This window comes from Tympanuchus pallidicinctus, unplaced genomic scaffold (genome assembly GCF_026119805.1).
Source record: "Tympanuchus pallidicinctus isolate F22 unplaced genomic scaffold, pur_lepc_1.0 scaffold8, whole genome shotgun sequence".
In the NCBI taxonomy this organism is placed as follows: Eukaryota; Metazoa; Chordata; class Aves; order Galliformes; family Phasianidae; genus Tympanuchus; species Tympanuchus pallidicinctus.
Genome location: NW_026294802.1, coordinates 15,646,810 through 15,672,520, shown reverse-complemented (window position 1 = coordinate 15,672,520; position 25,711 = coordinate 15,646,810). Strand labels below are relative to the sequence as shown.

The following is a 25,711-nucleotide window of genomic DNA, read 5'->3' as shown; positions in this document are numbered from 1 at the left end:
CTTTTTCTCATATTCATGTGGAACCTCCTATGTTCCAGCTTGCACCCATTGCCCCTTGTCCCGTCCTCTTTACACTCACCCTTCACATATTTATAAACGTTAATGAGGTCACCCCTCATTCTCCTCTTCTCCAAGCTAAAAAGACCCAGCTCCCTCAGCCTTTCATTGTAAGAGGGATGCTTCACTCCTTTAATTGTCTTTGTGGCTCTGCAACTGGACTCTTTCAAGCAGTTCCCTGTCCTTGAACTGCGGGGCCCAGAACCGTACACAATATCCCAAATACAGTCTCACCAGGGCAGAGTAGAGGGGGAGAAGAACCTCTCTCAACCTAGTAACCACACCCTTTCTGATACACTCCAAGATGCCACTGGCCTTCTCATGGTCATCCTGCTGTCCACCAGAACCCCTAGATCCCTTTCCCCTATGTTACTCTCCAGCAGGGTACTCCTTGACCTATACTGGTACCTGGGATTGTTCTTGCCCAGATGCAAGACTCCCTCCTTACCCTTGTTATATTTCATTAAATTTCTCCCTGCCCAACTCTCCAGCCTGTCTGGGTCTCACTGTATGGCAGCACAGCCTTCTTGTGTGTCAGCCACTCTCCCAGTTTTGTGTTATCAGCAAACATTGCTGACAGTCCACTCTATTCCCTCATCCAAGAAGCCCTTTCTGCTGCCCTTGATCCTTCTTACAAGGTTTAATTCTAAGGAGGCCTTAGCTTTCCTAGTTACCTCCCTATATTCTGTCACAACAGTCTTATATTCCTCCTAAGTGTCCAGCCCTTCCTTCCACAATCTGCAGACTCTCCTCTTCCATTTGAGTTTGCCTAGCAATTCCATGTTTAACTATGCAGGTCTCCTGGCTCCCTTTCTTGACTTCCTGTCCATTGGGATGCTCTGATCTTGAGCTTGGAAGAAGCAGTACTTGAATGCTAACCAACTGTCTTGGGCCCCTTTGCCTTCAAGTACCCTGTGCCATGGAATTTCTTGAAAATGCCACAGTTGGCCCTACTGAAGTCTAGAGTTGTGATTCTGCTTGGTATTCTGTTCCTGCCACGTGAGATCCTGAACTCTGCCATCTTATGATCGTTGCAGCCAAGGCTGCCCTCAACCTTCACCACTTCAACCAGACCTTCCTTGTTAGTGAGAACAATATCCAGCAGCACTCCTCTCCTAGTTGGTTCATCCACTGTTTGTATCAGGAAGTTATCATCAGTGTACACAGTCTTCTGGACTGTGGATGGCTGGCTGAATAGGCCTAGCAAATATCGGGCTAGCTAAAATCCCTCATGACAACCAGGGCCTGTAATTGTGAGGCTGCTATCAGCTGCCTGTGGAAGGCCTCGTCAAGTTCCTTATCTTGATCAGGTGGCCCGTGATAGACACCCACAACGGCATTACCTATGTCAGCCTGCCCCTTAATTCTCACCCACAAACACACAATTCACTCCTCATCTCCCCCTGGACAGGACTCAGTACACTCTAGTTGCTCTCTAACGTAAACAGCAACTCCACCACCTCGCCTTGCTCACCTGTCTTTGCTGAGAAGGGCATAGCCATCCATGACAACATTTCAGTCATGTGATCTGTCCCACCATTTCTGTATAACCTTGATGTTGGACTTGATGATCTTGAAGGTCTTTCCCAACCTTAGAATTCTGTGATTCTATGATTCCTATCCACCTGTCTGGAAGATCAGCAGTGGGTAGTAGTCTGTCGAGTGCACCAGGCAGGGGAGTGTCCTGATGATATTCCTAATCTGGGCTCCGGGTAGACTGTAGACTTCCCTATTTTGAGAGTCAACACTGCATACTAGGCCCTCTGTTCCCTTCAGGAGTGAGTCACCAATAACTAGAATCCTTCTCTTTTTCCTTGTGGAAGAGGTTATCACGTTGCTGGAAGGCATATCCAATTGAGATAAGACCTCTGGAGCAGCTTGCCTATTTTCCTCTTTGACAGCTAGTTCCTCCTGTAGGACCCCATACCTGTTCTGCAAGGTTTAACTGGAAAGGTGGGGGAAGTCAGGAGTGGATTCGCTTGCTTCCTGGAGCAGGGACTTGTCTCCATTCCTCCCAGTCTCTGAGGTCCTTCCCAACTGCGTGGTGACAAGAGGGGAGGGGATCCTCCAGATTACCTGGAGCCTCAACCTGTCCTCTCTCTCAGGGTCCACCAGTCAGTCTCTCTCTCACACTCTCTGATACTCCCCAACATCTCCACTTCATCCTTCAGCTCAACATCTAGGCTGGGCAGATCATTCAACAGTTCACATCTGACACCGATGTTGTCTTTGCTCCCCTCCATTACAAGAACATGCTAGGCAACCAATAACAATGAGCAGAAAAGCACTGAGCTCATAAAACCTGTATGTCCCATCAGTAAATGGGCAAAATATTACTTAAGAGAGAGAAATGTAGTATAAAATTTGTAGCTGCTTGGTATTTTGCAAGAGTTCTGTATTAGGTATGAAACTATAAAATTACCTAGTTTACTCCTGCCAGTTTGGTCAGTTTGCTATGGAATGCAATGAAATGGCAATTCCTGTGAGTGGATATTCATAGTGGTGTCCATTCTGTGAGGGAAGCTTCTTGGACAGTGATGTAATCTTTTCTGGTTTTCATACCATCCTAGCATACGCAGCCTCCTAGCATTTGAATGCTGAATGGTTGTCATTCTGCTGCTGCAGCATTTATGTTCTCCTTGAATCCCGAAGTGATTGGATTTATTTATTTATTTTTGTAAAGCTCAAGCTGCCTGAATCTCCCTCACTGCTCCTCCCCCATTTCTTTCATACAACAAATGACAAAAACATCATTCTGCCCCTTCTGCAGACATTAGCACGTGTTTTCTTTTATAGCTTAGAGGAATAGAAAGTGGTTTTGGCTTAGTACAGTAATTAGTCTGATGGCAGTTTGAGAAGGATGTGTCAGTTTGAAATTTGGTGTCAGCCAGCTGAGTGAAGGAGTTTGGCTTCCAGTGTTCTGTTTTGCTGATTTAAAATATTCAGTACTCAGAAATATTCATTGTGCTTCTTATTACAGGCATGACAGTACGAATGCCTCAAACAACTGCATATGTTGTGAACAATGGATTAACTCTCGGATCTGGAGCACCTCAGCTTACAGTGCATCATCGACCACCACAAGTGCATGCAGTGAGTACTCTAATTTTGAAATTACTTAAGGCAATTTACAGACTTGTCTCTGCACTAGTATGTCTGAGATTGCTTCTCATTGTGAACTGAAGAACAATGAAATATCTTGTAGGCACATTCCAGCCACTTCACATGTATAACACCATCATATCACCTTCAGAAAGTTCTACCAGGAACAGTGAAAGCTGTGCTATCTTGTTAGCTTACACAGGAGTTCTTCAAATGAGCAGTGTTGCATATTGAAAAATGATGTGAATTATCTGCAGGTGAATTGTGGAGTCAAGGGTACAAAAGAACTGCCGCAAGAAGTTTTATTATGATTTGAAACTATAATTCATGGGATTGCCTATGAATTGGATGATGACACTTCTCTGTTGTGTGGGTGAGAGAGTACTGGAAACAGGCTGCCCAGTGGGGTTGTGGAGTCTCCTTCATGGAGATCTTCAGAAGCTACCTTTATCTGGTCCTGAGCAAACTGCCTGTAGGTGGCCCTTGCTTCAGTAGGGGTTGGACCAGATGACCTTCAGACCATCCAACTTCAATCATCTGGTCATTTTGTGATGAGGCCTTTTACGTGGTACCCCACATCATTTTCTCCAAATTGGAAGGATATGGATTTGGTGGGCAGATTGATCAATGGATAAAGAACTGGCTGCCGGATTGAGTCTAGAGGGTGGTGGCCAGTGGCTCAGTGTGTGGATGGAGATCAGTGACAAATGGTGTCCCACAGGAGTCAGTGCTGGGACTGATACTCTTTAATATCTTAATCAATGACATTGCCAGTGGGATTGCTTGCACCCTCATCAAGTATGCTGATGACACCAAGCTGTGGGTTGCGGTCAACACACCTGAGGGACAGGATGCCATCCAGAGGGACCTGGACAGGCTAGAGAGGTGGACCCAGGAGCACCTTTTGAGGTTTAACAAATCCAAATGCAAGATCTGCATTTGGATCTTGCACCTGGGTCAAGGCAGTCCTCACTACCAATACAAGCTCCGGAAAGAAAGGATTGAGCACAGACCTGTTGAAAAAGACCTGCGAGTACTGGTGGATGGGAAGCTGGACATGAGCCAGCAGTGTGCCTTTGCAGCCCAGAAAGTCAACCATATCCTGGGCTACATCAAAAGATGCGTGGCCAGCAAGGTGAGGGAGGTGATCCTGCCCCACTGCAGTGGTGAGGCATTACTTGGAATACTGCATCTAGATGTGGTGTCCTCAGTACAGGAGAGACATGGACCTTTTGGAGTGCATCCAGAGGAGGGCCACAGAAATGATCCAAGGAATGGAACACCTTTCCTATGAGGACAGGCTGAAAGAGCTAGAGCTATTCAGCTTGGAGAAGGATCTGAGGTGACCCAGTAGCAGCCTTTCACCATCTAAAAAGGAGCTACAGGAAAGAAGGGAGCAGACTTTTTAGCAGGGCCTTTGGTGATAGAACAAGGGGAAATAGCTTCAAGTTTGGGGAGGGTAGATTTAGGTTGGACATAAGGAAAAAGGCTTTTACAGTGACAGTGATGAGGCACTAGAACTGGTTGACTAGAGATGTGGTTGATGCCCTGTCCCTGGAGACTTTCAAGGTGAGTCTGGATCAAGCCCTGAGCAACTTGATTTAGCTGTGTCCATGTTCACTGCAGGGGAGTTGAACTAGATGACCTTTAAAGGTCCCTTCCAACTCTAATGATTCAATGATTCTATGATCAGTTTTTCAGTACAGATGCTTGCAAAAGTTAGGTAGAAGAACACAGTACAGACAACATCCTTAATTGCCAAGTCCTGAATTTTTGAGGTTTGGGTTCTTTGGTGTTTTTTTGTTTTAATCACTGCTTGGGTTGATTCTTTCTGTCTCACCTCAAACCCTTTTTAGTAAGACAAAACTTACTTTTGACTAATTTTATATCATTCTGTTGTTGAGACTGAAGTATGTTGCCTGCATACTCAATTGTTACACAGTCACCTCATTTCCAATCTCCTGATTTGGTAAATATATTACCAAAGTGGCTAACAATTTTTTGAATCTAGACATTATTCAACTTTCACTGGTACATAGTGAGAAGAAAGCAAGCCAATATCACGCACCAAAACTTAACAAAAACTAGATGATTCCACCATGAAGAAATCCCTGGCATTGCAGTAACAAAATGTCGTGCTCACTGTAACCATATTCCTAAATTGAAATTAACTAACATAAATAATAGACTTAGAAAAGTTTCTGTGATCGAAATATTTCAATGTAAAGTCACATTTTGCCCTTATTTCAAAACTTTCTGGAAACTGAGGCTGAGGTTTTGTGTTCAGTTTAAAGTGGATAAATATGCATGTTGTTCCATTACCAGTTCTTCCTCTTGTGACTGAAAGAGCTGCCTATTGAAAAGATAATGTTGAGTTGCCAGCTCAGTCCACTGTTTAGGATGTTTTTGGGTAACGTGGAGAAGCAGCTCAGATACAGATTAGCTCAAACTCATTGTGAACCTGCCTACTCAGTCTTGGTAAATGGCCAGATGCTCACAGACCATCATCTCATGGGTAGGAGGCAAGCAGGATATAGAGAAGTAGCTGTGGTGACAGCTTTCTTACAGTAGTGTCTTCTATGTGAATAATAACTTCTGACATCCTTGGTTTGATCCTTTCTCACCCTTTGCTTCTGTCTGTGCCTGGTGCTCTCTGCACACAGGACTTCGAGTTGTGATGTTGAGTGTTTGCAGGCTGATTTCTTTCCATTTGCCTTGGGAATGATGAATTAAAACCTCTTTCCACTGCTGCAGACTTATCTTTCCCTGATTGCTCTTATATTGCATAGGAGCCACCACGCCCTGTACATCCTGCCCCGCTCCCAGAGGCACCACAGCCACCACGCCTGCCCCCTGAAGCTGCCAACACTTCTCTGCCTCAAAAACCACAGCTGAAGCTGGCACGGGTACAGAGCCAGAACGGTATTGTGCTGTCTTGGAGTGTCATAGAAGTGGACCGGAGTTGTGCCAGTGTGGACAGTTACCATCTCTACGCATACCACGAGGACCCGAGTGCTACTATGCCTTCCCAGTGGAAGAAGATAGGGGAGGTGAAGGCCCTTCCACTACCTATGGCATGCACTCTTACTCAGTTTGTGTCTGGCAGCAAATACTACTTCGCAGTCCGAGCTAAGGACATTTATGGCCGCTTTGGACCATTCTGTGACCCCCAGTCTACAGATGTGATCTCCTCCCAGAGCAGTTAAACTGGAGTTCTTTGGAGCCTTTAAACGCATCCTACTTCAAAGGGTTACCCTGGTTTTGAGCGGGTTGATCCCATGCATGAAGTTCACTTTTAAATCTACTCTCTGCAGGATTAATTTAGACAGCTGTGCGATACACTACATACATTCAGAACCAAAAGAAAAATAAAGTCTCACTTCCAGCAAGAGAACCTGTTTTTCTGGATAGGTCAAGTCATGGGCCATTCAAAAATTTCATTTTCCTTCTCATGGCAGCTGTTCCACCTAGACATCTACCTACTCTTTATTCAAGGGCACGTTGGATGCCTGGGATTCTGCTTCAGAGTGGGAGCAAAAATATAAATTGCAGTTTTTTTCTGAAGCTGAACTACATCTGTAGTGCCTATTAGGGCACTAACATGAAGGGGAGAACAGATTTGCCTCTTGTACCTAGCTCTCTCTGAGCAGGCTGTGATATGAAAGGTGAATCAAGGTCTTGTGTGCTGGAAGATTGAGTGATCTGTTCTTAAATTACCAACAGTAATCAGCTGTCTGAGGAGAGGGAAGGGAACTTTAGTCTGGCCAAGGAACCAATGTCTGTGAATTTGGAGGTGGTGTAGTGGGGAAAAGAAATAAATCACCCCACTACTTCCTACCTCTCCTAAATAAGAGCTCTCCTCTACTGTCACTGTCCACCTCCATTCACACTTGGAGCATTCCTAGGACAGATCTGAAACTGGATTATAGAAATCACATTCACCCCTCTCTAGCCCAAATAATTTTTCTGCCTTTCCCCTTATACATCCAGCCCTGATTTTTAGATTTATTTTGTGCCTTAAACAGTAATTTCAGAAATAAATGTAGCCAGATACCTTGTGGTGTTCATTTGCTTGGAGTTACTTCTCCTTTTCCCCCCCTAGCCTTTCATTACTGCTTCTCATTTTCCTGGCCCACAGTGATTTTTTTTCTACAAAGACCAGGAAGTGACATCTACTGATGCTGGACTCATTTTTATCTGTACTTTCAATTAACCCTTCCCTCACTGCAATTAGTGAGTCGTCATTTCTGTTCTGTGAAGAATATTAGAGTGTACAGACGGTATTTTCCACCAGAGCCTTTCCCTCCTGTTCTTTTGGGAAAGCTGTATGCTGCATTTCAGCCAAAGAAACCTATGTGGTGTAGCACCATGAAAGCTTCTACTTGTTTACACTCAGTTTAGATGTTCAGGTGGTAGAAAAATGCACAAAGTTGGCTTCTTAGACCTCTATCCCAGTCACCTGCCTGCCTCTGCAGAAAACTAACACGTCCAGAGTAGTTTACACACTGGCCCAAAATTTGTGAGCAGCTGCAAATGTTCCTAGAAGCTTTCATGATGCTTCTGAGCTGGGAAATCAAAACAGTGCACCTGCCCACTATCCTGTTGACATGTTCTTAAACTTTTTTTATGCATAGCCAATTTCTAACACCTGAACAAGAAAGGGTATGTAAGATTTTTATTTTGGCATTTTTAAAAACAAGGACAGTGTTTTGTTTCTGTCCAGCAGAACCAAATACTGGATTTAGAAGGGAAAATGTTTGGGCTTTTTTTAGATTTACTTCCCCATCTGACAAAGCTGTAGACTTTACATATTTCTTAATTCCAATACTGGCTGTCTCGAAAAATTGAAATACTAAGGTACAAGGTAGAAAAAGTCGCAGAATATGGCTAGTGAAATAATCTATGTGATAATAGATTCTTAAGTTGCGTTCCCTTCAAGAAAATTATGTGAAAGAAACTCAGTTGTAGACTTTTGTCCATACTACTTTACTGCACTCCTTCATGCAGCTGGGATTGTTGCTTCCGTCAGGTGAGTAACAAATACTGTCAGTATGGGAGTTGTATTGATTTGGGTAAGCAGAAATTCTATCTAAATCTGTGTATCATGAGAGAAGGCTTGCACTGAATCTCATGTATGAAAAGTGTTTAACTTTTCCTTTGAATAACAGTTGTCCCCATATTGCTGGTGCCAATGATCAGTAATGCCTTGATTTTTTCTGTGTGGAATTAAATGTTTTCTCTGCCTATTTCAAGGAATAATTAATAGTTCAGTTACACTACTTATGAAAAGTTGAGTTATTATAAAGGAAGTTCTATAGTAGAGGTTTAGAGCAACTTCTTCCAGTTGGTGGCTGTTGAAGCATCAGTTTACTTTAATGTCTTTGAGTTGGTACTAAAGGGCTGTTGGCCATATCAGTAAGTGGGGTTTTTATAATTTGAAAGTTAAAATAAATGTTAGAATCCAATCTGGAATTTATGCTGCTTACTGAATTTTGATTCCAGCCTCAGCTATACATGAGCTCTTCTATAGTTTGTGCTTGCTCTTAGATCACAGTTGTTACTAGCTTTGTCTTGCTTGGGATAGGCGGGTGGTGAGAATCCTGTGTCACAATTTGTTTTCCTTTCTCCGGTGGATGTAACAGTTGGGATGGCCTGATACTGTGTGGAGGTTTTGTGGACTGCATCTTTAGAGAAGACTCATCTTTATTTACTAAAGAAAGATGTTCTCAACAGAGTTGACACTGGCTTCTTGCTTAATAGTATCTTCTGTTACGTATGGCAGAGCACAGCTCATTTTTTTGAATAGATAAGCAAGTTAGCTACTGTTCACAAAGTGAGGCCATTGCAGTTGTAGAGTGAAAGCAGACATCTCTTTCATTGCAGCAGAGATGTTAAGATCCAATTTCAGGATCTTAAGCAAGTGCTGGTGGCTAAGTACATGATAAAGCATAGCTTGATTTTTCAGATGCCTTGCTCAGCTTGGAGACGTTGCAGGTAGCGGTTCTTAACACTGATGTGCAGAGAACTATGCCACTTCTGTAAAACTGTTTCACTGTGGAACAGATATCTGCAGTGAGTACTTACCCCTTATGCTAATGAATGGGAGTATTGCTTAACTCAAATGGCACTTTTCCCAATGTTTTTGAGTGGCTGTTCTTTATTTATCGTGTAATCTCCCAGAAACAATAAAAATACTGAGAAATTGAATTTCCTCCACTAACACATTGAGAAATAACTGGTTTCATTTAGTAAAATTTATTTGGAAGTATTACCAAAATATCTGGGAACGGTCAGTACAGGTCTGTTAATACTGTGCTTTAGACTGGAGTCATCATAGAAGTGTTGGTTACTGAGGATTCTAGTATTTCATTTTTAAATATGCTACAAGTCTCTACACAGCTTTCAATTGGTAGACTAGACTAGAACAGTTCAGTTGGAAGGGATCTGCAGAGATCATGAAGTCCAAATGGCTGACCACTTCAGGGCCGCAACCGAGTTAAAGCATGTTATTAGGGACATTATCTACATGCCTCCCTGTACTTAAAGCAAGTTTTTCCATATGTATTTTCAGTACCCTAGTATAAATTGTACCTGGCTAATGAGTTGTGCTGGTACCACTGGGTGCATGACATATTAGCTGCACCACCTCAGATCTAGTTCTTCATGTTTTGGCAAACACCGCACTGATTCTGCTACAGTTTTTATTTTCATCATGTTTCTGGTTTGGTTTAGGTTTGATTTGTGCCCACGGGCAAGAAGTAACTGAAGTTAGTTCTGTTTCTGGTTGGAAGGAAGCCCTCCTGTGGAGTGCTGATAGCAAAATGCCATTCTTTTCCACTGAGTTCCTCCTAGTTACAGCTTCACTGACCTCCTTTATTTCAGTACAAGTCTTAAAAAGCTTTACTGGATTCAAATAGCTGAACCCTTGGAAGGGTGTAGACTGTAGATGTAGCATGTGTACTGCAGCTGCAGTAACAACTCAAGAAGATGTAAGGGTGCGGAAGCAGGTTCCTTTCAGCCTATGTTTACTTCTGTGCTCCAGCCCAGCTTCCCTGAGAGTGGCAGTTCTCAGCTCTGCTCCTTTCAGTGTGCTTGCTACCCTTTAACATGTTAGATCACTGAGCACTAGCAGTGACGCACTCACACACCCAACATTTTTAGCACAAGGCTGGAAACGCCCATGGTGTCTTCCCTGTAAAAATAAGGGTCTTATCCTGCTTCCTTTGAAAATAATGGCAAAACCCCTCGTGCCTTCAGTGGGAGCTTGATTGGGGCCCAATAGTAGGATCTGAGCACTGATTTTACACTATAACAAAATATCCATACACTTCTTTCTTCATGCTGTTTGTCTTAAGAGTCCACTAAATCAGAATCTGTATTATATGTAGGGACAAGGTCAGATGTGTTCTTGCTCCCCAAACAGCCATTCCCCGGTTCTAGACTATTGTATACACTGTACAAAATCAAGCTGTGATTCTGCCTTCTTATAAACTTCAGTATTTTCATTTGGTCAAAAATATCTATCCAGATTTTTTAAAATAGAAGCTTGATATATTAAATATATATTTTTTTAATTTGTTAGTTGGGGCAGGGGCGGGCATTGTATGAAAACGCTGGAGAGTGGAGTTCAAATGACAATGACTGTGCTGCCCTGCCACCACATCTGTGTTCCCTTCTGAATAACTTCTAAGGGGCTAAGAAATTGCTAAGAAAAAGCAAATGAATTGATCTTTTCCTCCTTTCTGCCCACCTGTTAGAATACATCTTTATTTCTCATTGTCATTGCACAGGCTAAGCATTCCTTTTTGTTTTGTTTTGTTCTAATATATATTATATGCACACACACATATATTTATATATATTTGAAGTGCTGTCTTAATTTAATGGAGTATATCTGTAAATAAGACAACTGGGTAGTAACTGTTTGGGGAGTCCTGTTCAGCTGTAGTAAGTTCTTTGCTATTGAGTCAAATATGCAAAATCCTTTGCAAGTAGCTCCATCCGACTTCTTGTTTTGCTTTGCAGCTGGACTTGTAAATACAAAAGGACTGCTTTTATGTCCAATTTAAACTGGGCAGTTGCAAATTCTCCCCATTTTTGTATGTACTGTAGATTAGTGTGTGTGTACGTGTTAACTGTAGTGGGGTTTTGTCTGACAAGCCTGAAATTTATACTTTGAAATAAACTACTGGGTTTTTAATGTTTTGAGTCATCTGTGCTTAGTTCCAGACATCTCAGGTGACAAAGCACCATGTGTGTGTGCTCATGCTCTCCAGCCATGCTGCCTCGTGGAGGATGGGGCAGCACCAGCTTTTCAGTTCTGCAGTCACAGTGCCACTTTGGTCAAGTAATGTCCACAGCAGTGATGTGGCTCCAGGTCATTCCTAGAAAGCCAGCTGCGTGATGCTGCTCCTCCAGGCTTCCCACCAGAGCAGAAATTAAAGCAATATGCTAAGTTCTAGAAAGTTGCAAAGAGGGGCTACCAGACATTCCTAAGAGTTGCACATACTTACCCTGACTGAGTGCCGAGCCCACACTTGAAGGGCAGCATCATTAACCTACGGTGGCAATAGATCCCTGGCACTTAGTAAAACTTGCATCAAGTCACTGACTGAAAGACTCTGTATGGACTCATGTTAAGTGATGGCTGAATACAATCACACTTGAAAGTCCAGACTTTCTGCCTGTTTAGAACTGACTGTTCAGAATACTTGTCTACTTTCTGCCTCTAGTTTGGACCATTACTTTCATTAAAACATTAGCTTAAGCACTTTGCTCAAGCAGTGTTACCTGCAGCTTGTGCAGGTGCTGTGCTAGGGATAGGAGCTATGTCCCAGTCGCTGTGGCTGCATTCAGCCTGAGCCGGGCTGTTGATGGAGGAAGGGCAGGGTGCAGTACAGCAAGCATGTGGTGATCTTGAACCCAGCACACCCATTAACAGCAAAAGAGTCACATGGGTTAGTTTTACAGCTCACAAGGTCCCATTTATGTAAATACTTAATCAGAGAAAAGGGCTCTTCAAAGTAGAACTCTTTTCCCACTGAGTCGAAAAGCACAAGGCCATTCCTGTCATAGGGTAGGAGGCGCATGGTGTGAGAAGGGCTTATATCCCCTTCCTTGGGAGCTTACAAAGTGGCATCTCAGCTGCTGACTGCATCCATGTCCAGCACAGGGAAGCATCCACATGTACCCCAGCAAAAAACAGTCTCAACACAGGAAGCTATGGCTAGTTCACTGGTCCCTATGGACTGACATTGAAACAATGCACTTCTATTTGTGCTTTTTGTTTTCAAATATAAAAATGGGAAAAGTTGGCAGTAAGTACAATCTCTCCTGTTGCTTAGGAGTAACAGAATTCCTCCGACTGCTCTCTGCTTCCATCTCAGCGAGCTGCTGCTTCCCAGCAGGTTCCTCCAGCACCGGCTACCTCCTCTTCTGCAGGTGGGGTCCTCTGAGGTACAGAGCCAGTCTGGTTCCACCTATGCCTGCTGCTTGGCAGCAGCCTTTGCCCACTTACAGGAGTTGGAAATGCACCTCAAGGCAGCAATCAGGAGCAAATATCTGAAGGCTGCACAGCGTTCATATTTGGTGTTTATTCTGAAAGCACCAAGCCCGCTGCCCTGTAAGGATGCAGCCTGCCCTTGTCACAGCAAGGGCTCACAGCATTGACCAACCAGGCAGAGGCAGCTGCCCTTGATCAAGGGCCAGCAGGAACTACATCCACACACTCCAAGCAAAGACAAGCTGAGTAGCACATGTGGGCACAGCATCCTCCCCAAACTGTCAGTAGGGCCATCTCCTCCCCCTCCACCTTGATGAAAGACACTTGTGCAGCTCTTCGCTCATATGTGGCATCAAGGGAACATCATGTTTATTCTCCGTCCAACAGCAGAACAGCTGAATGTACAGCAATTTTATGTGTACCCCTTAAGCCACTTAGTCCTCATGCAGTGCAGATGCCCTCTGTAGCCTCGTACGTACTTCCTCCTGCTCCAGCAAATAAATTATTTCATTCTCTGCACCGATTTTGAGCCTCAGCAAAATCTGCCTTATTAATTTCTGGTCTCCCTTGCCCCTTGGCAGAAATCAAGCACAATGTGACAGCCAGATATTTAGGGCAAAGTGTCAGTCAATATGCAGTAACCTACTTCCTTCCCCAGCCCTTGCCAAAACCTCACACACTTCTGCCTACACGATTTGGGGTGGTACTGTGCTCTGTTTAAATTGGACTGTCAAGGCCAAGAGGAAAGAGCTGTTTATTTGTTGTGTATGTAATTAAGAAGGCTCAGTTACCTGCTATGGAGAACATGGCTGTGACTCTTTTGACAGTAACATTCCCCGCTGATAAGCAACTTGCAGCACATTGCCAGCACTGCTCAGACTAAAGGCAGCCATGAAGCCAGCACAGAGGTAAAGCCACGAGGCTCAGACCAGTCCTGGAGACAGCTCCTATGTCTAGACACAGATCACTTCTATGACTGCACAGCAGTTCATTCGTGCTCTGGGATCGGCTGAGATGATGCTCAGATGGACAAAGGGCAGCACGGCGCCTGTTGTTTCCCATCCATCCCAGCTGAAGGGCCACCCAGACAGCCCAGAGGAGCAGAGCACGTGCTGCGCCACACAGAGCAGGAGAGGGGCAGGCAAGGCGTGGGGATGTGTACATCCAGCTGGATTTATTACACACAGGAATGAAAGTTTCCGTGAAAAAAAGTAAAATCCCATTTTGGAATATCAATGCTGATTTTACAAGATTGGCCTCATGGTGACAAATTTGAAGTTGTACGATTCAGGCAGGCCCTGATGGTGTGTGTTGTTGAACCGCCTCCAAGTGAAGACCGGGAGACCGCCCTGCACTGGGGGACCATTGATGGCGGTGGCCGTGAATGCTGAGGCCAGGCGGAAATCTGACACCTGCAACAGAGGACAGAATGGTTGGCTGGTGTTTGACATGCACCCATCCCATAGCAGAAACAGCTCAGATTTGGTAACAAACACCACAGCAAAGAAAAGGAGCAAGGGGAAACGCATGCTGCTCAGGCAGAATTCCTCCCCTGTACACAGGTATCTTCAGCCACAAAGGCAGTAGTGAAGGGGCAGCAGAAAGCACACAGCCCTTCGCACTATCCAGGGTGAGAGCAGCGCATCCACTTTCACAGCAGTCCTCTCTGTGCCTGGGCACCCAAAAGGCCATGAGGGCAGCCTAAGATGATCTAGCGTAAGCTCTGCTGTGTTAAGCTCTTCATCCATCCCTTGGAAACTGTCAGACAAGGGCAGCACAGTTACACAACTGCCGGGAGCCCCCCACTCTGTTTCTTCATTACCTCCCAGTACAGCCCAGCCCAGTCTAACTGCTGTCAAAGGCACCTGCTCCCTTGCCAGACACCTCTATACAGCAGTTTTCTGGTTTCACAATGTAACAACAGGGAGCTCCTGCTGGCCACCGCAGCAAGCAGGCAGGCTAGCCTGGGCTCGAGCAAGCTGAGAGGAGACACTCAGCTCTGGTAGTGCCCAAAGGGGCTCCCATTCCAGTCTTCAAACTCAACCCCGAGAAGGTGGCTGGACCTCGCAGGATCTACCAGAATGCCAGGGCTGAACAGCTGTACATACAGGTGTTGCCCCTCGCAGTGAAAACACCACACAGGCTGCCCAGAAGAACTGCAGCTTTCTCCAACACAGTGGGTCCGACGATTTCCCCATGTTTCATTCCTTAAAAAAAGTGATCCTTGGCAAACTTTGCTCAAAGCAGTTTTGCAGAGAGGTGAAGACATGGAGCAGGGTGATTCACTGAAGAGCAAGGCTTTTGTAAAGGTAAAATTAAAAGGAGGATAAAGACACATTCTTGTGGGCTCTGGGGACGCAACCAGGCAGCCTCCATGACCAAGAGGCCCAGAGTGTGCAGCAATCATTTTCTCTACCTTCCTCCAAGCAACGTAAGGACTCATTTCAACCTTCGCTCAGGCTCATCCTGCTGCAAAGCTTCAGGGCTTAGCCCCTAAACAAAACAGGTTCCCATGGACAACATTCTTCTGCGTATCTCCCTGTGCACCCTCTGCAACACCAATGTACCAGGACTGGTGTCAGGGTGAGGAGCAGTACTGGGACAGTGTGAAGAGATGAAGCAGGTCTGGCCATGCCCACCCCAATGCAGGAAAACACACCACAGGTGTGAGAAGAGCACAAAGAGACTGCAGCAAACATTTGGCAGAGACAGAAATTGGGGTTATTTACCTTGGAGTCATAGCAGCCTGCAGGCACTGGGAAGGAAGGATTCAGGTCTTCTCGGCAGCAAATGGTGTTGCAGGGATTGTGTTCAGCGTAAGGATCGTGCTGGTAATCTGGGGAGAAATGGTGCAGGCAGGGAAGAAAAGGAAACAAATGACTCCCTTTACCCAAAGTCCTCTACTTCTCAAGTCCCCAAACCCTTAGTAAGTACACCGTTTATCTCATTGCTTTCATACTTCTCACCAGGTTTCAGATAGAAACCAGTGCTTGTGTAAAGGCAAGTTCCGAATCTAAGTCGATTTAGCTATTTCTACATCCAAGGGGCACTGCTGCCCACCTCTAACCACAAACACCCCTAATTCCATGGGACAAAAGTTTGCAGGAATTTCATGACTCCTCAAAAAAGCAGAACAGAAAGGAGTGAGAGGCAAGGAACAAAGAGTGCAGCAGTGAGAGCCTTCCTGTTCCTGTTCTGGAACAAAGTAAGCAGAAGGAGCAAAGCCTTCAAATACCCACTGCAGTAGCTGCAAGAGGGAAGAAGGACATGTCTTAACACTTGCGAGCATGCTGCTACTCATAACCCAATCAGTAGCAAAACCACACCCTGGGAGAGGCCTCTCAATGCCCAAGCACAGTAATCAGTGTGCTCCCTGTAATTGGGAATCAAAATATAGCATCCAAAGCTATTTGTACTGAGAGACGGGCTTAGGCAGAAGTTAATTATGCTGGTTTTAATCCAGTTAACAAGAACCCTGTCAGGGAAAAACAGAGCAGAGCATTACCTACTGAAGACTCTCCTTCCTGGACTGCGGGAGCTGAAAGGGTGGGCAGAAGCCAAACTCACTTCAAGTTTCTGCACTTACAGCAGTGTAACTAATCTAAACTAAGTAACACTTTTCACTATAATAAAAGTAAATTAACAATGCTTTTTTGTGATCAGCTCCAAAACACAAGAATGTATTTCTTACTGTTATATCTCATGATGTACTTCATGCTTTCTAAGTTGGTCACCTTGCCCTGGTCTCGACGGAAGATTTTTGCTCGTGGCGCAAGCTCATACGAGAAATCCAGCCCATACTTCTCAACATATGACGCATACCCACTGAGACTGTAAATCTTCTGATGGAAAGGAATATTGTATGAAGGCCAGTAACCTGCAAGGGAAACAAATAACCTGTTAGACAGTTGGAAAAGCTGAACACTCTTGCTTGAATAAAAGCAAAAAAAAAAAACCCAACACATATTCCATGGTGCGTTGCCTTAACAGTATTTCGAGGAACAACACGTCAAACTGGTTTGAAAGAAACAAAATAAGGCAACAGATCAACTGGAATGACTGGGGTTGACTCCCTGCGTAACACACACAGGCAACCCGCCCCCAGACTTCCACCATGAGGACTCATCCTGCAGAGCAGCTGAGATCAGACTTGCAGGAGCCTGAGGTAAAGACACAGATCAGCTACAGCCCTCCTGTAGAGGTTACACTCCTCCGGGGCTTTGCAAGGAAAGGTCTTTTCCTGCATGAGACTTTAGTGAATGTGCTCCCTTTTCTCCCTTCTTCCCAACTCACCGAGATGCAATAATGCACCGTGCAATGAAGACAGATGGCAACTAAAAAGAATAAATAAAAACTCCTAAACAAACACATTCGTAACAGAGCATGGGTCCCAAAGCAGCAGTTAGAAAGAGAGACCTGGGGAGAAACAAACAAAAACTGGAGATGAACAGATATATAGGAACCATGAAGCAAGAAGCGGTGAGCAGGAGACAGGTCTGCAGAGAACACACAGATGCGCTACTGAGCAGTGGAGACTGGAAAGCTGTGGCTGCGCAGAGGGTAAGGAGATGCGGGGGTAGATGCACACTTGCCACTTGAGGGTTAAGAAGCAGTTGACCTAAGCAGAGTGAAAAGCTCTTCTGCATCCCAGGCTCTGCAAGACTACAGAATCCACGCAGACAGTGCAGTATTCAGCCTAAGACAGGCTTAACCTAGGGATGACAGTGTGGGAATGGAGGGATGTTCACACAAAGCCTTCTAACTTGAACCTCAGTACTAGTGTTCAGTAAGCGCTTTCCATGCACATAGCACACTCAGCTAGCACAAAGACATGGTTTTCCTAAGCCAGCAAACACTACAGGAGCTATTACCTTTCCGGAGAACATTTGTTTGATCAGAATATTCCACAAGGGTTGGAATCTGCTCAACAATGTACAACGCACCGTCATCGAGGCTCTTCTGTAGCTTGACCTTCTTCAGGTCCAGCACCATGTACTGATTGTTGTAGGTCCCTAAGCACGAGAACAAAGAGTTACATGGCCTGTCTGGGAAAGAAAAGGAGCGTGAGGGGGGGAAGGAACACATTCTTTCTCTTAAGGTTCAAGTGAAAGTGTACTTACCAGAGTTGCATTTTGAAAAGGTTTCTGCCCAAGCTTTGCCATTGTCTGCCATCATGTTAGCAATGCGGACTCTCTGCCAAGCAAACAGGGATTCAGGCACCACTTGCTTGATGAGGGTTTGGTTGAACACACTGTTGGTGGTCTGCAACATTATCAAGCCGCTGCCTAGTATGTAAAAGTCGTCCAGGGACACTAAAAAGCCTTAAATAACAATGACACAAAAATTGTTATCTCTGAACCCTTGTTGTATTCACAGAACAAAGCAATCCAAGACAGAATGACATAAAGGAGAGTGCATGTGCAACTTTTAAATAAAGCCATAAAAATATTAAAGATGAGATGGCAATTTCTGCTAGCACTATACACCCACTGTCAGCACAGTTTCTCCCTTGTCATGCTTTCACAGACACAACTTCCTTTGTTTGGAGCATTTGTTTTCAGGTTTGTTTCTCACATTTTTCCACTTGTTTCCCTTTCACATGTCAAGCAGTGGCTATTTCCAGGAATTACATGGTGTACAAGCGTTTGTTTCTAACAAAGAAGTTTCTTCAAAAAACAAAAGAAAAAAAAAAACGTAACACAACTCCACAAACAAATCTTCATCAACCAGTTTTCAGAGTTTTTTGTTTCTTTGTTCTGAATGAATCTTCTCTGGACTAAATGAACTAAGCAGAAAAGTCTTTTTTCTTAATCTTTTCCAATCTAACTATTCTAAAAAATGTCTCCAAGAAATGGTGGCAACTCAAATTACAAGGCACCTCCTGCATGTGAGAGAAAGTTCTACCTACTCTTGTCTGCGATGTGTTGCCATTGAAAAGCCAAGCCAAACTCAATGCCGCCATGACTCTCTGAGCAGGATCCCTTCCCAGGCTACATGCCAATAGAAGCATTAGTCCCAACTGCAGCAGAATTGCAAATGTCAGCTGTAAAGCCATGGGTAGCATGGCAACTATTTACAAAGAAGAAATAATTTGAGATTCTCCAGAGGATACAGAGCTGGCAGTCACCAGCCTGGGGAAATGTGGTTAACTGAGCTGCTGATGGAAAAGTCATCCAGAACCTGGTCTCTTGCTAGTCAGCTTTTAGTGACATCACTCTTTTTCAAAGAGTACAAAATGCTAAAATTGTCTCTGTGTAATAGCCTAATACTTATGCTCCACTGCGACATCTACAGAAGGCCTCATTAATACGCTCTGCAAACAAAGCAAGGCCAGCAACCTGTGAGAGCCAGAAAAACAACTCAGTCCTGCCTCTTGTCCTTGGCTCTCACTAAAAGGCAGACCTCCTTCCAGCAGTGCTTAAGGGCTTCACTTCAGCAAAAATTTTTTTAAGTCCCAAGACCTCAAATCACAACAGGTCCAGGAAAATATACTTTATAGTCACCTGTTCTCTAAAGACACACTGGTATGGAACAGGGAGAGCACCCTGCAAGACTGTGGGTCCTAGTACTTTATTCTCAGAAACAGCAGCAATAAATAAAGCATACAAATAGCAAAACTATGTCAAGTAAATAAGGACAAGAAAGGAAACACTCTAAATCTGGCTCTGTCGGACTATTTTATACCAAGAACTATCTACTCCAGAGATAAGCTGTTGCATAATAAGTCATGTGCTTGTCCAAAGAGAGCAGAAATGGAACTGGTAAACAACTGATTCCAACACAGCACCAATGCCCATGTGGGTACCAGCGCTAAGTGACCCACTTCAAAATAAACTGAATAGCTTTTTCATCTTTTTCAAACCAACTTAAACTGAGAAGCTGAATTAACTGAAGTATGAACTCTGATGTAGACCTCACCCCGGCATTAAGCAACAGTACATCCCAATGACCTACCTACCGTAGGTCCCTTGTGACCAACACGGGTAGGGCCCTTCCAACCCCTACTGAGGGGTTCCGAGATTCTGTAAGCTGCAAAGCTAAACTGAGCTGAAAAAAAGTGGCTTTTTTTTCTAGGCCTTACTATTTACCAAGTTTCCTCCTGCACTGCTTTTATAATACTATGTGCCATCTGTGATACGTCATTACTAGCTCAATTATCCAGAGACAACATATGTCATTACGACTTAAGGTACAGGCACTCCTGAGGCAACAGGAAGTTAAACACGTATGACAGATTTACCATGGACAAAGACAGCCACAAAAATAAACCCAGGTGAAGTCTATAGATATCAAGAGCTATTTGATATCCTCATGTCCTTCTCATTTTTTTTCACTATGTACAAGAATCTGCTGTAATTGAAACTGTCTTCCAGGTAAACTGTACAAAGAGATAACAGTGACATGTTTTCTCTGTAAATCCATCTCTCATTTTTATCAGCTACTCTCAATCTTAATTTTTTTTTCCCTCTCCCTCTTTCAATTGACCTGATTCTTCCTACACAAAAACAAATAAAAACACTTCTGATTGCATTTTCAGGGCCCTAATCATTAGATGCAGTTTCTGGAATACTGAAGTTTCTAGAGTCTGGAGCTTCACTCACAGTACTATTAATTAGCCAAGCAAAACAAAACACTTTTTGAAATCTGAGCCATAGAGTTCCCTGGGGAGCACACTGCATAGCACGCAGGGGTACCATGCTCCTGATAGCTATTGTTCCAAAAGAGGTAGCAGCTGCTTTATCAACCAGATGGCATCCCCCTTTTCTGGTATTTTAAAAGGTCGATGTGCTCATTGGTGTACAGAAAGGTGCAGTATTACAGTCTGAAAGTCAGAGACAGGATGTCTAGACATTACCTCCCAGGGATGAGAGTAGCTCCTGGCCACAATGTCCACTGCTCTGGGCTACAGGCACATTTAACAGTGGGGAAGGAGCTGCCTTCTTTATCTGAATTTTCTTAATCCCACTAGGAGCTGCTTATCCAAGACTGCACAGCCAGCTTCATTTCACTTGCAAACCTCTCCCAGGCACTAAGCAATAGTACATACCGTGCCAGAGATGAGATAACAGAGCCATAAAGTGGATCAGATACTTTTCCTTGCTCATCCCCAGGTTTTAGGTACATATTGAAGGGAGCTGGTAAGCAAGAAATAGTTTGGCAAAATTCATGAGCAGAGGAGAATTTGCCAGTCCACTGAATACAAGGCCTAATGCCCTTTCAATGTGTTGTTCCTCCTCAAAGCAAGGACATCTTTCCTCTTCATCCTGCCTCAGCAGCACAAAGCCATGCATCGGAATGGCCTTGTGCTATCTCATGCCTGTCTCAACAAAGGAAGATCCTGACAGCAGGCCAAAGGTGCAAAGCTGCTATAAAGTTCTTAATTGTTGTGTTTGAGCAGCTAGAAACAGAACAAGACTGCAGCTCATCTAGAAAAAGGAGGTCACTATCCAACCCATCATGCTTGGGTCCAAATGGTAGGTTCCCTTTTCTAAATAGGGCTCAAGACTAACAACAAGCAGATGGGGATTTTGGAAACCTATCTTCTCTTGCTGCCCAAGGAAACCAACAACTTTCAATAGCTAATAGGGCTCATTACTTCCTATGGCTCAGTGAGGCAGTACAGAACAGTGACTGCACAGTTGGGGCATTTTGATTGCTCTTAGCTCTGCTGTTTTACTGGACTTGTCCTGCACCTGTCTATCTACTCCATGCCATCACCTTTGTTATCCCTCCAAATGAGCATAGTTTCACTAACAGCTGTGAATAACCATAACATGGCCTGTATCTTTCTGCTGTGAAGAAACTCACTAGCTACATTGCGTACTTAAAGTCTCAACAGAACACTGACGTCAGAGTTGAGTCATTCCTCCCTTCCAGAGATTTGCACAGCTGTTCTGCATGTAGCTCTTTACATACACTTTCAACAGAAAAGAAAGTTAAAAGTGTGAGCAAGGGTTCAAGTGAGATTTAGGATTAGCATGGAAATGAGCTGCAGGTGGATGAATCCTTCTCCAAAAGCAGGGCTTACTATTCCCATTCCCACATGGTAGTTTCTCCCCCCCCCTCCACTCCCCCAGTGCTACCGTTGCTCTGCAAGGAGGAGAGCAGCAAGGAGACAAACTGAAGCAGCACAGTTTGAGCATGCTGGCAAGAATTGCTGGGGCAGAAGAGATGGATTCTGCAGTTTGAGGCTGTTCTTCTACCTACTGAGTCTCAACAAAGGAGAGGAAGCACAAGGCCTTACAGCTGTAGCATAATGCATAAGTTGTTCTACATCATGTTTAGTTAATAGGTTTAGATCCTCAAAACTGAGTAATAACAAATAGATTTTTACAGTGTAATTTCACAATCTTGCCTGTCTTTTGAAAATCAGTAAATAAACTGAAAAATTTTACTCCATGATTCCAGGAGAAATCAGGGAATTGGCACATTCCTTCTCAGAATACAAGCATCTCCTTGAAGTGTTTCCGACACAGCTTTTGGACAGTTTTACTTCATAACCAGACTACCAGGTGACAGAAATTTATGAATTCCTCAGTTGTCATTGAAGGCCTGGAAAGAAACCTGCCTCTTAACACTTTGTCTCCCTCCAAAGTCAATACTTCAATGTTCAAGAGGATTGGGTAGGGTATTAATTCAGTTGAGCTTACCAAGAACCAGTAAAAATGTCTCAGATAGTACTTGTCAGGGCAGAGAAGAAGAGCAAGAACTTGCATGCAGGGAGAAGGTACAATGGCCAAGCTGAACCATGGCCAGGGCCTGTGAATTCCATGGTCAGATGCCCTGAAAATCTACAGCTTCATCTGATTATAACACAGAGCATAGGAACCTCTCAGTCCCCTCCTTCCTTCATGATGTCCTGAGGTCACTACCAGGCCAGTGGCTTCACAGCTTGATCACCTTCTGTAGAACTGCACGTTTGTGAGCTACACCCACAGCTAACCTGATTTGCTGCAGTCAGTGGATAGTGCTCACCAAGCTCGCGGTGCTGCCTTGTAATTAGGCGGCTAGCGAGTGCACTTGTCATACCACAGCTCTCTCAAACTCCACTGCAGCCATGGGAACTATGTTTTGCAACAGCTCTTACTAAATTCTGTTGGTAGAAGTAAACTTCACCATATCACTGAGTCAGAGTCCAGCTGGAACAGGCAAGCTTCAAAATAAGCCCTCTCTTACAAGTCCCTGCAGACTCCAGGCTCAGGGAAGCACACTGGGATTCTGTACAGTAACAAACAGACTCGGATCATTTTAGCACAGCAGCAGCTGATTTTCAGGTACCTTCCATACAGTGTGGTTTATTTTCCTGTCAAAACATAAGTATTTCACTCTGCATTAAGAATCCACAAAAGGAATAACCCGATCAGCATATACACCCACTAACAAAACAGTAATATTAAATAACAACAAAAGTCACTCTGCATGGCCGATCCTGATCCCAATCTTGAATCTACAGCACAGCATAGTATGCAGTAGCTAGAAAACACGTTTACACTCTCTAGAAGAACAGCACTATGCACAGCAGTATTTCTTCTGAGAGCTACGAGATCCAGAATGACCTCTGATACTTTCAGGTGACGAAGAGAGCTCAGGCCTTTACAGCCTTTACTTCCTACAGGTTACACACGCTCCGCAAAATTCCTTCTGAAAAGCACTGAAATTCCTCAGACACTCCATGCTTCTGAAAGGCTGTTTGTTTTACAAACATTTGCCAAAATTCTTCTAACTCCTTCCTTAAAGTGAAAATCACAGAACAAGTTATATTCCCGTGGATCAACTGAGGAAGGTCAGAACCCCTTGCCTCCACAGGAAGGCAAGTACAGTAATTAATCAAAGCAAAGACTCAAACCATCAGCCAATACAATTTCATCAGAATCAGATAACCTCCTACTGCACACACTTTGCATTAAAAAGTTGAAGACTGAGTGCTTGGCAATTTTTTATTTTGAAATTCCACCTTTAAAAACGTATGCGTTGCAGATACATACAAAGAGTCCTACATTTGTTCTTATGTTTTTTTCCCCGTGTTTTTCAGTACTACGCTAAGCTGCTTAGAGTACATGTTATACCACTGAAATATTCAGTGCTGGCAATTTCTTCAGGAAACTTGAGAATACTATTTCCTGCCTAATCTTCCCAAGGGGGATTGGAAGTGTTCTTGCTGGATATATTTCTGACACGTGAAATATGTGTAAAAACACTCCCCTTTGCCACATTAATAAAGAAGCTGCAAGAGGAGAACAAAATGACTGGAAGTTTGCTCACCCAACATTAAAGAAGTCTCTATAATTCCTAACAGCTACTGTTTGATAATCTCCAAGCAACAGTCATGCCACAGTGCTACACAGAACTGTTCAAAACTGCACTATCACCAAACACGTGAATGCCATTGACAAGGTTAGAAGTTCAGTAGTTGAAATGACTTTGCACTACACAAAGCAAGACCTAAAGTAGCTTGCCTGCACTGCAAGTAGTAGAATATTCAACTAGTACTGCTCTGAGAGCTGAATGTGATTAACCAACAGCAAAAAATACAAGATGTTCCAAACTGAAAATTGGATAAGACATTTTGTCCTCTCAGTGGCTTGTGAGATGTCTTTTTTTTTGACATTACCTGGGTAACTGCTGAATGAGACACGGTTGGTGCTAGTGTATGGATCAACTATATTGAAGTTCCAATGCTTATATATTCTCAGTGTGGCTGCATATGTAAACCAGCTGGAATGGGCAAAATATATGTTCTCATATCCAGGTAAAACCTGGAAAACAAACAGAATGATGAACCATTTCAGGTCCTATTATACCTTGTGTGTTTTGTATTTGAAAGAAACTGGGAGAACAACTTGTTTTAAGTAGCTTAACAAACTGCACTGTTCAAGGAGCAGATTCTTGTGCCTTTTAACTGTGCACTAAACAATGAATTTTTGACACCTTTGGAAATAATTCCTGTTCATGTGTTGTTTTCAAATAATTAGTTGCCATTGTTCAAAATTAAACAATTTAGGTCTTTTTAGGACACCCGTGTCACAAGACATGTTTTCTTTCCCCAGTTTACTCTTGAATACTTGTGTTGATGCATTCAAATCAGCTCTCCACAAACATATCAGATATTAACTTAGAACATTCTCTTTCTCTGTAAATACCTCTGGGAAATTATGAAGTACAGAACGAAATGCAAGTACATTTATTTTGAAAAGGTAAATGCATATTGATAGTACATCTTAAACAGTTTCCCTGGTTCTAAGATTTACTGCTAGTTCAAACCTCTTGCTGTAGGCAATTTAAGATGTATATTTTTGCTCTGGGTTACAGATCTCCGTACACTGCCCAGGTTATTGATAGTTTTAGCTGAATAAATTAATTGCAGCCACGATGTATCAGAAGTTTACATTCAAAGCATTTTAATCCATCACTACTCTCACTGGAAAGCTATCAAGAACATCACTGCTAACACTAAGTAAACTTCTTTTATGAGGGCTGTTGTGAAAGCAATGCCTCCTATTTTATCATGGTGGCCCACAGCTTCAGGGACAGATGGTGGTGGTACAGCAGTAGAGGCTGAACCTTCCCCCAGTATTGTTACATTTTGTTGCAGTGCGACAGAGGGCAGCAGAGGGGCAGTCTGACAAAATGGCATCTGACATGGAAGTGCGTGTGAAGCAAAGGTGTGTCACTGAATTCCTGCATGTGGAAAAATGGCACTCATTGACATTCATCGCTGATTGCTGAATGGCTATAGAGACCAAACAGTGGATGTAAGCACATCACGGCAGTGGGTGGTGCATTTCAGCACTGGCAACAGTGAAGAGAAAGACAAGATGCATTCCAGATGGCCACACACAGATCTCACACCACAAAATGAAGAGAGTCTCAATCAGCTCATCTGCACAAATCAGCAGATTTCGACCAGGGAACTGGGTACGGAGCTGAATACTGACTTCAGTGTGTTGGAAACAATGGTGGCAATGTTGGAATACCAGAGAGTTTGCACCAGGTGGGTCCCATAAATGCTCATCCAAGAACAGAAAAAACACCGCGCGCAAGTTTGTCAGG

At 43.8% G+C, this 25,711-nt stretch overlaps 2 protein-coding genes across 6 annotated transcripts in view; one reads left to right on the top strand and one right to left on the bottom strand.

The window, feature by feature from the left end:
• The window catches only part of ATF7IP (activating transcription factor 7 interacting protein), a 151,552-nt gene that overhangs the window by 87,666 nt on the left and 38,175 nt on the right, over positions 1-25,711 (top strand). For 3 of the 4 annotated variants that reach the window (XM_052669144.1, XM_052669143.1, XM_052669142.1), the window contains exons 14-15: positions 3,038-3,150; positions 5,949-11,359. In XM_052669144.1, the coding sequence (XP_052525104.1) occupies positions 3,038-3,150; positions 5,949-6,365 (530 nt within the window). In that variant the 3' untranslated portion in view covers positions 6,366-11,359. Of the gene's footprint in view, positions 1-3,037; positions 3,151-5,948; positions 11,360-25,711 lie in introns of those variants that run through there. The other variant, XM_052669148.1, reaches the window with a different exon arrangement.
• Positions 13,811-25,711, bottom strand: part of PLBD1 (phospholipase B domain containing 1) — a 35,290-nt gene continuing 23,389 nt past the window's right edge. For both annotated transcript variants that reach the window (XM_052669152.1, XM_052669153.1), the window contains exons 6-11: positions 24,273-24,417; positions 17,782-17,982; positions 17,533-17,673; positions 16,353-16,538; positions 15,391-15,497; positions 13,811-14,073 (exon numbers count right to left, since the gene is read on the bottom strand). In XM_052669152.1, coding sequence (XP_052525112.1) covers positions 13,906-14,073; positions 15,391-15,497; positions 16,353-16,538; positions 17,533-17,673; positions 17,782-17,982; positions 24,273-24,417 — 948 coding nt within the window. In that variant the 3' untranslated portion in view covers positions 13,811-13,905. The remainder of the gene's footprint in view (positions 14,074-15,390; positions 15,498-16,352; positions 16,539-17,532; positions 17,674-17,781; positions 17,983-24,272; positions 24,418-25,711) is intronic.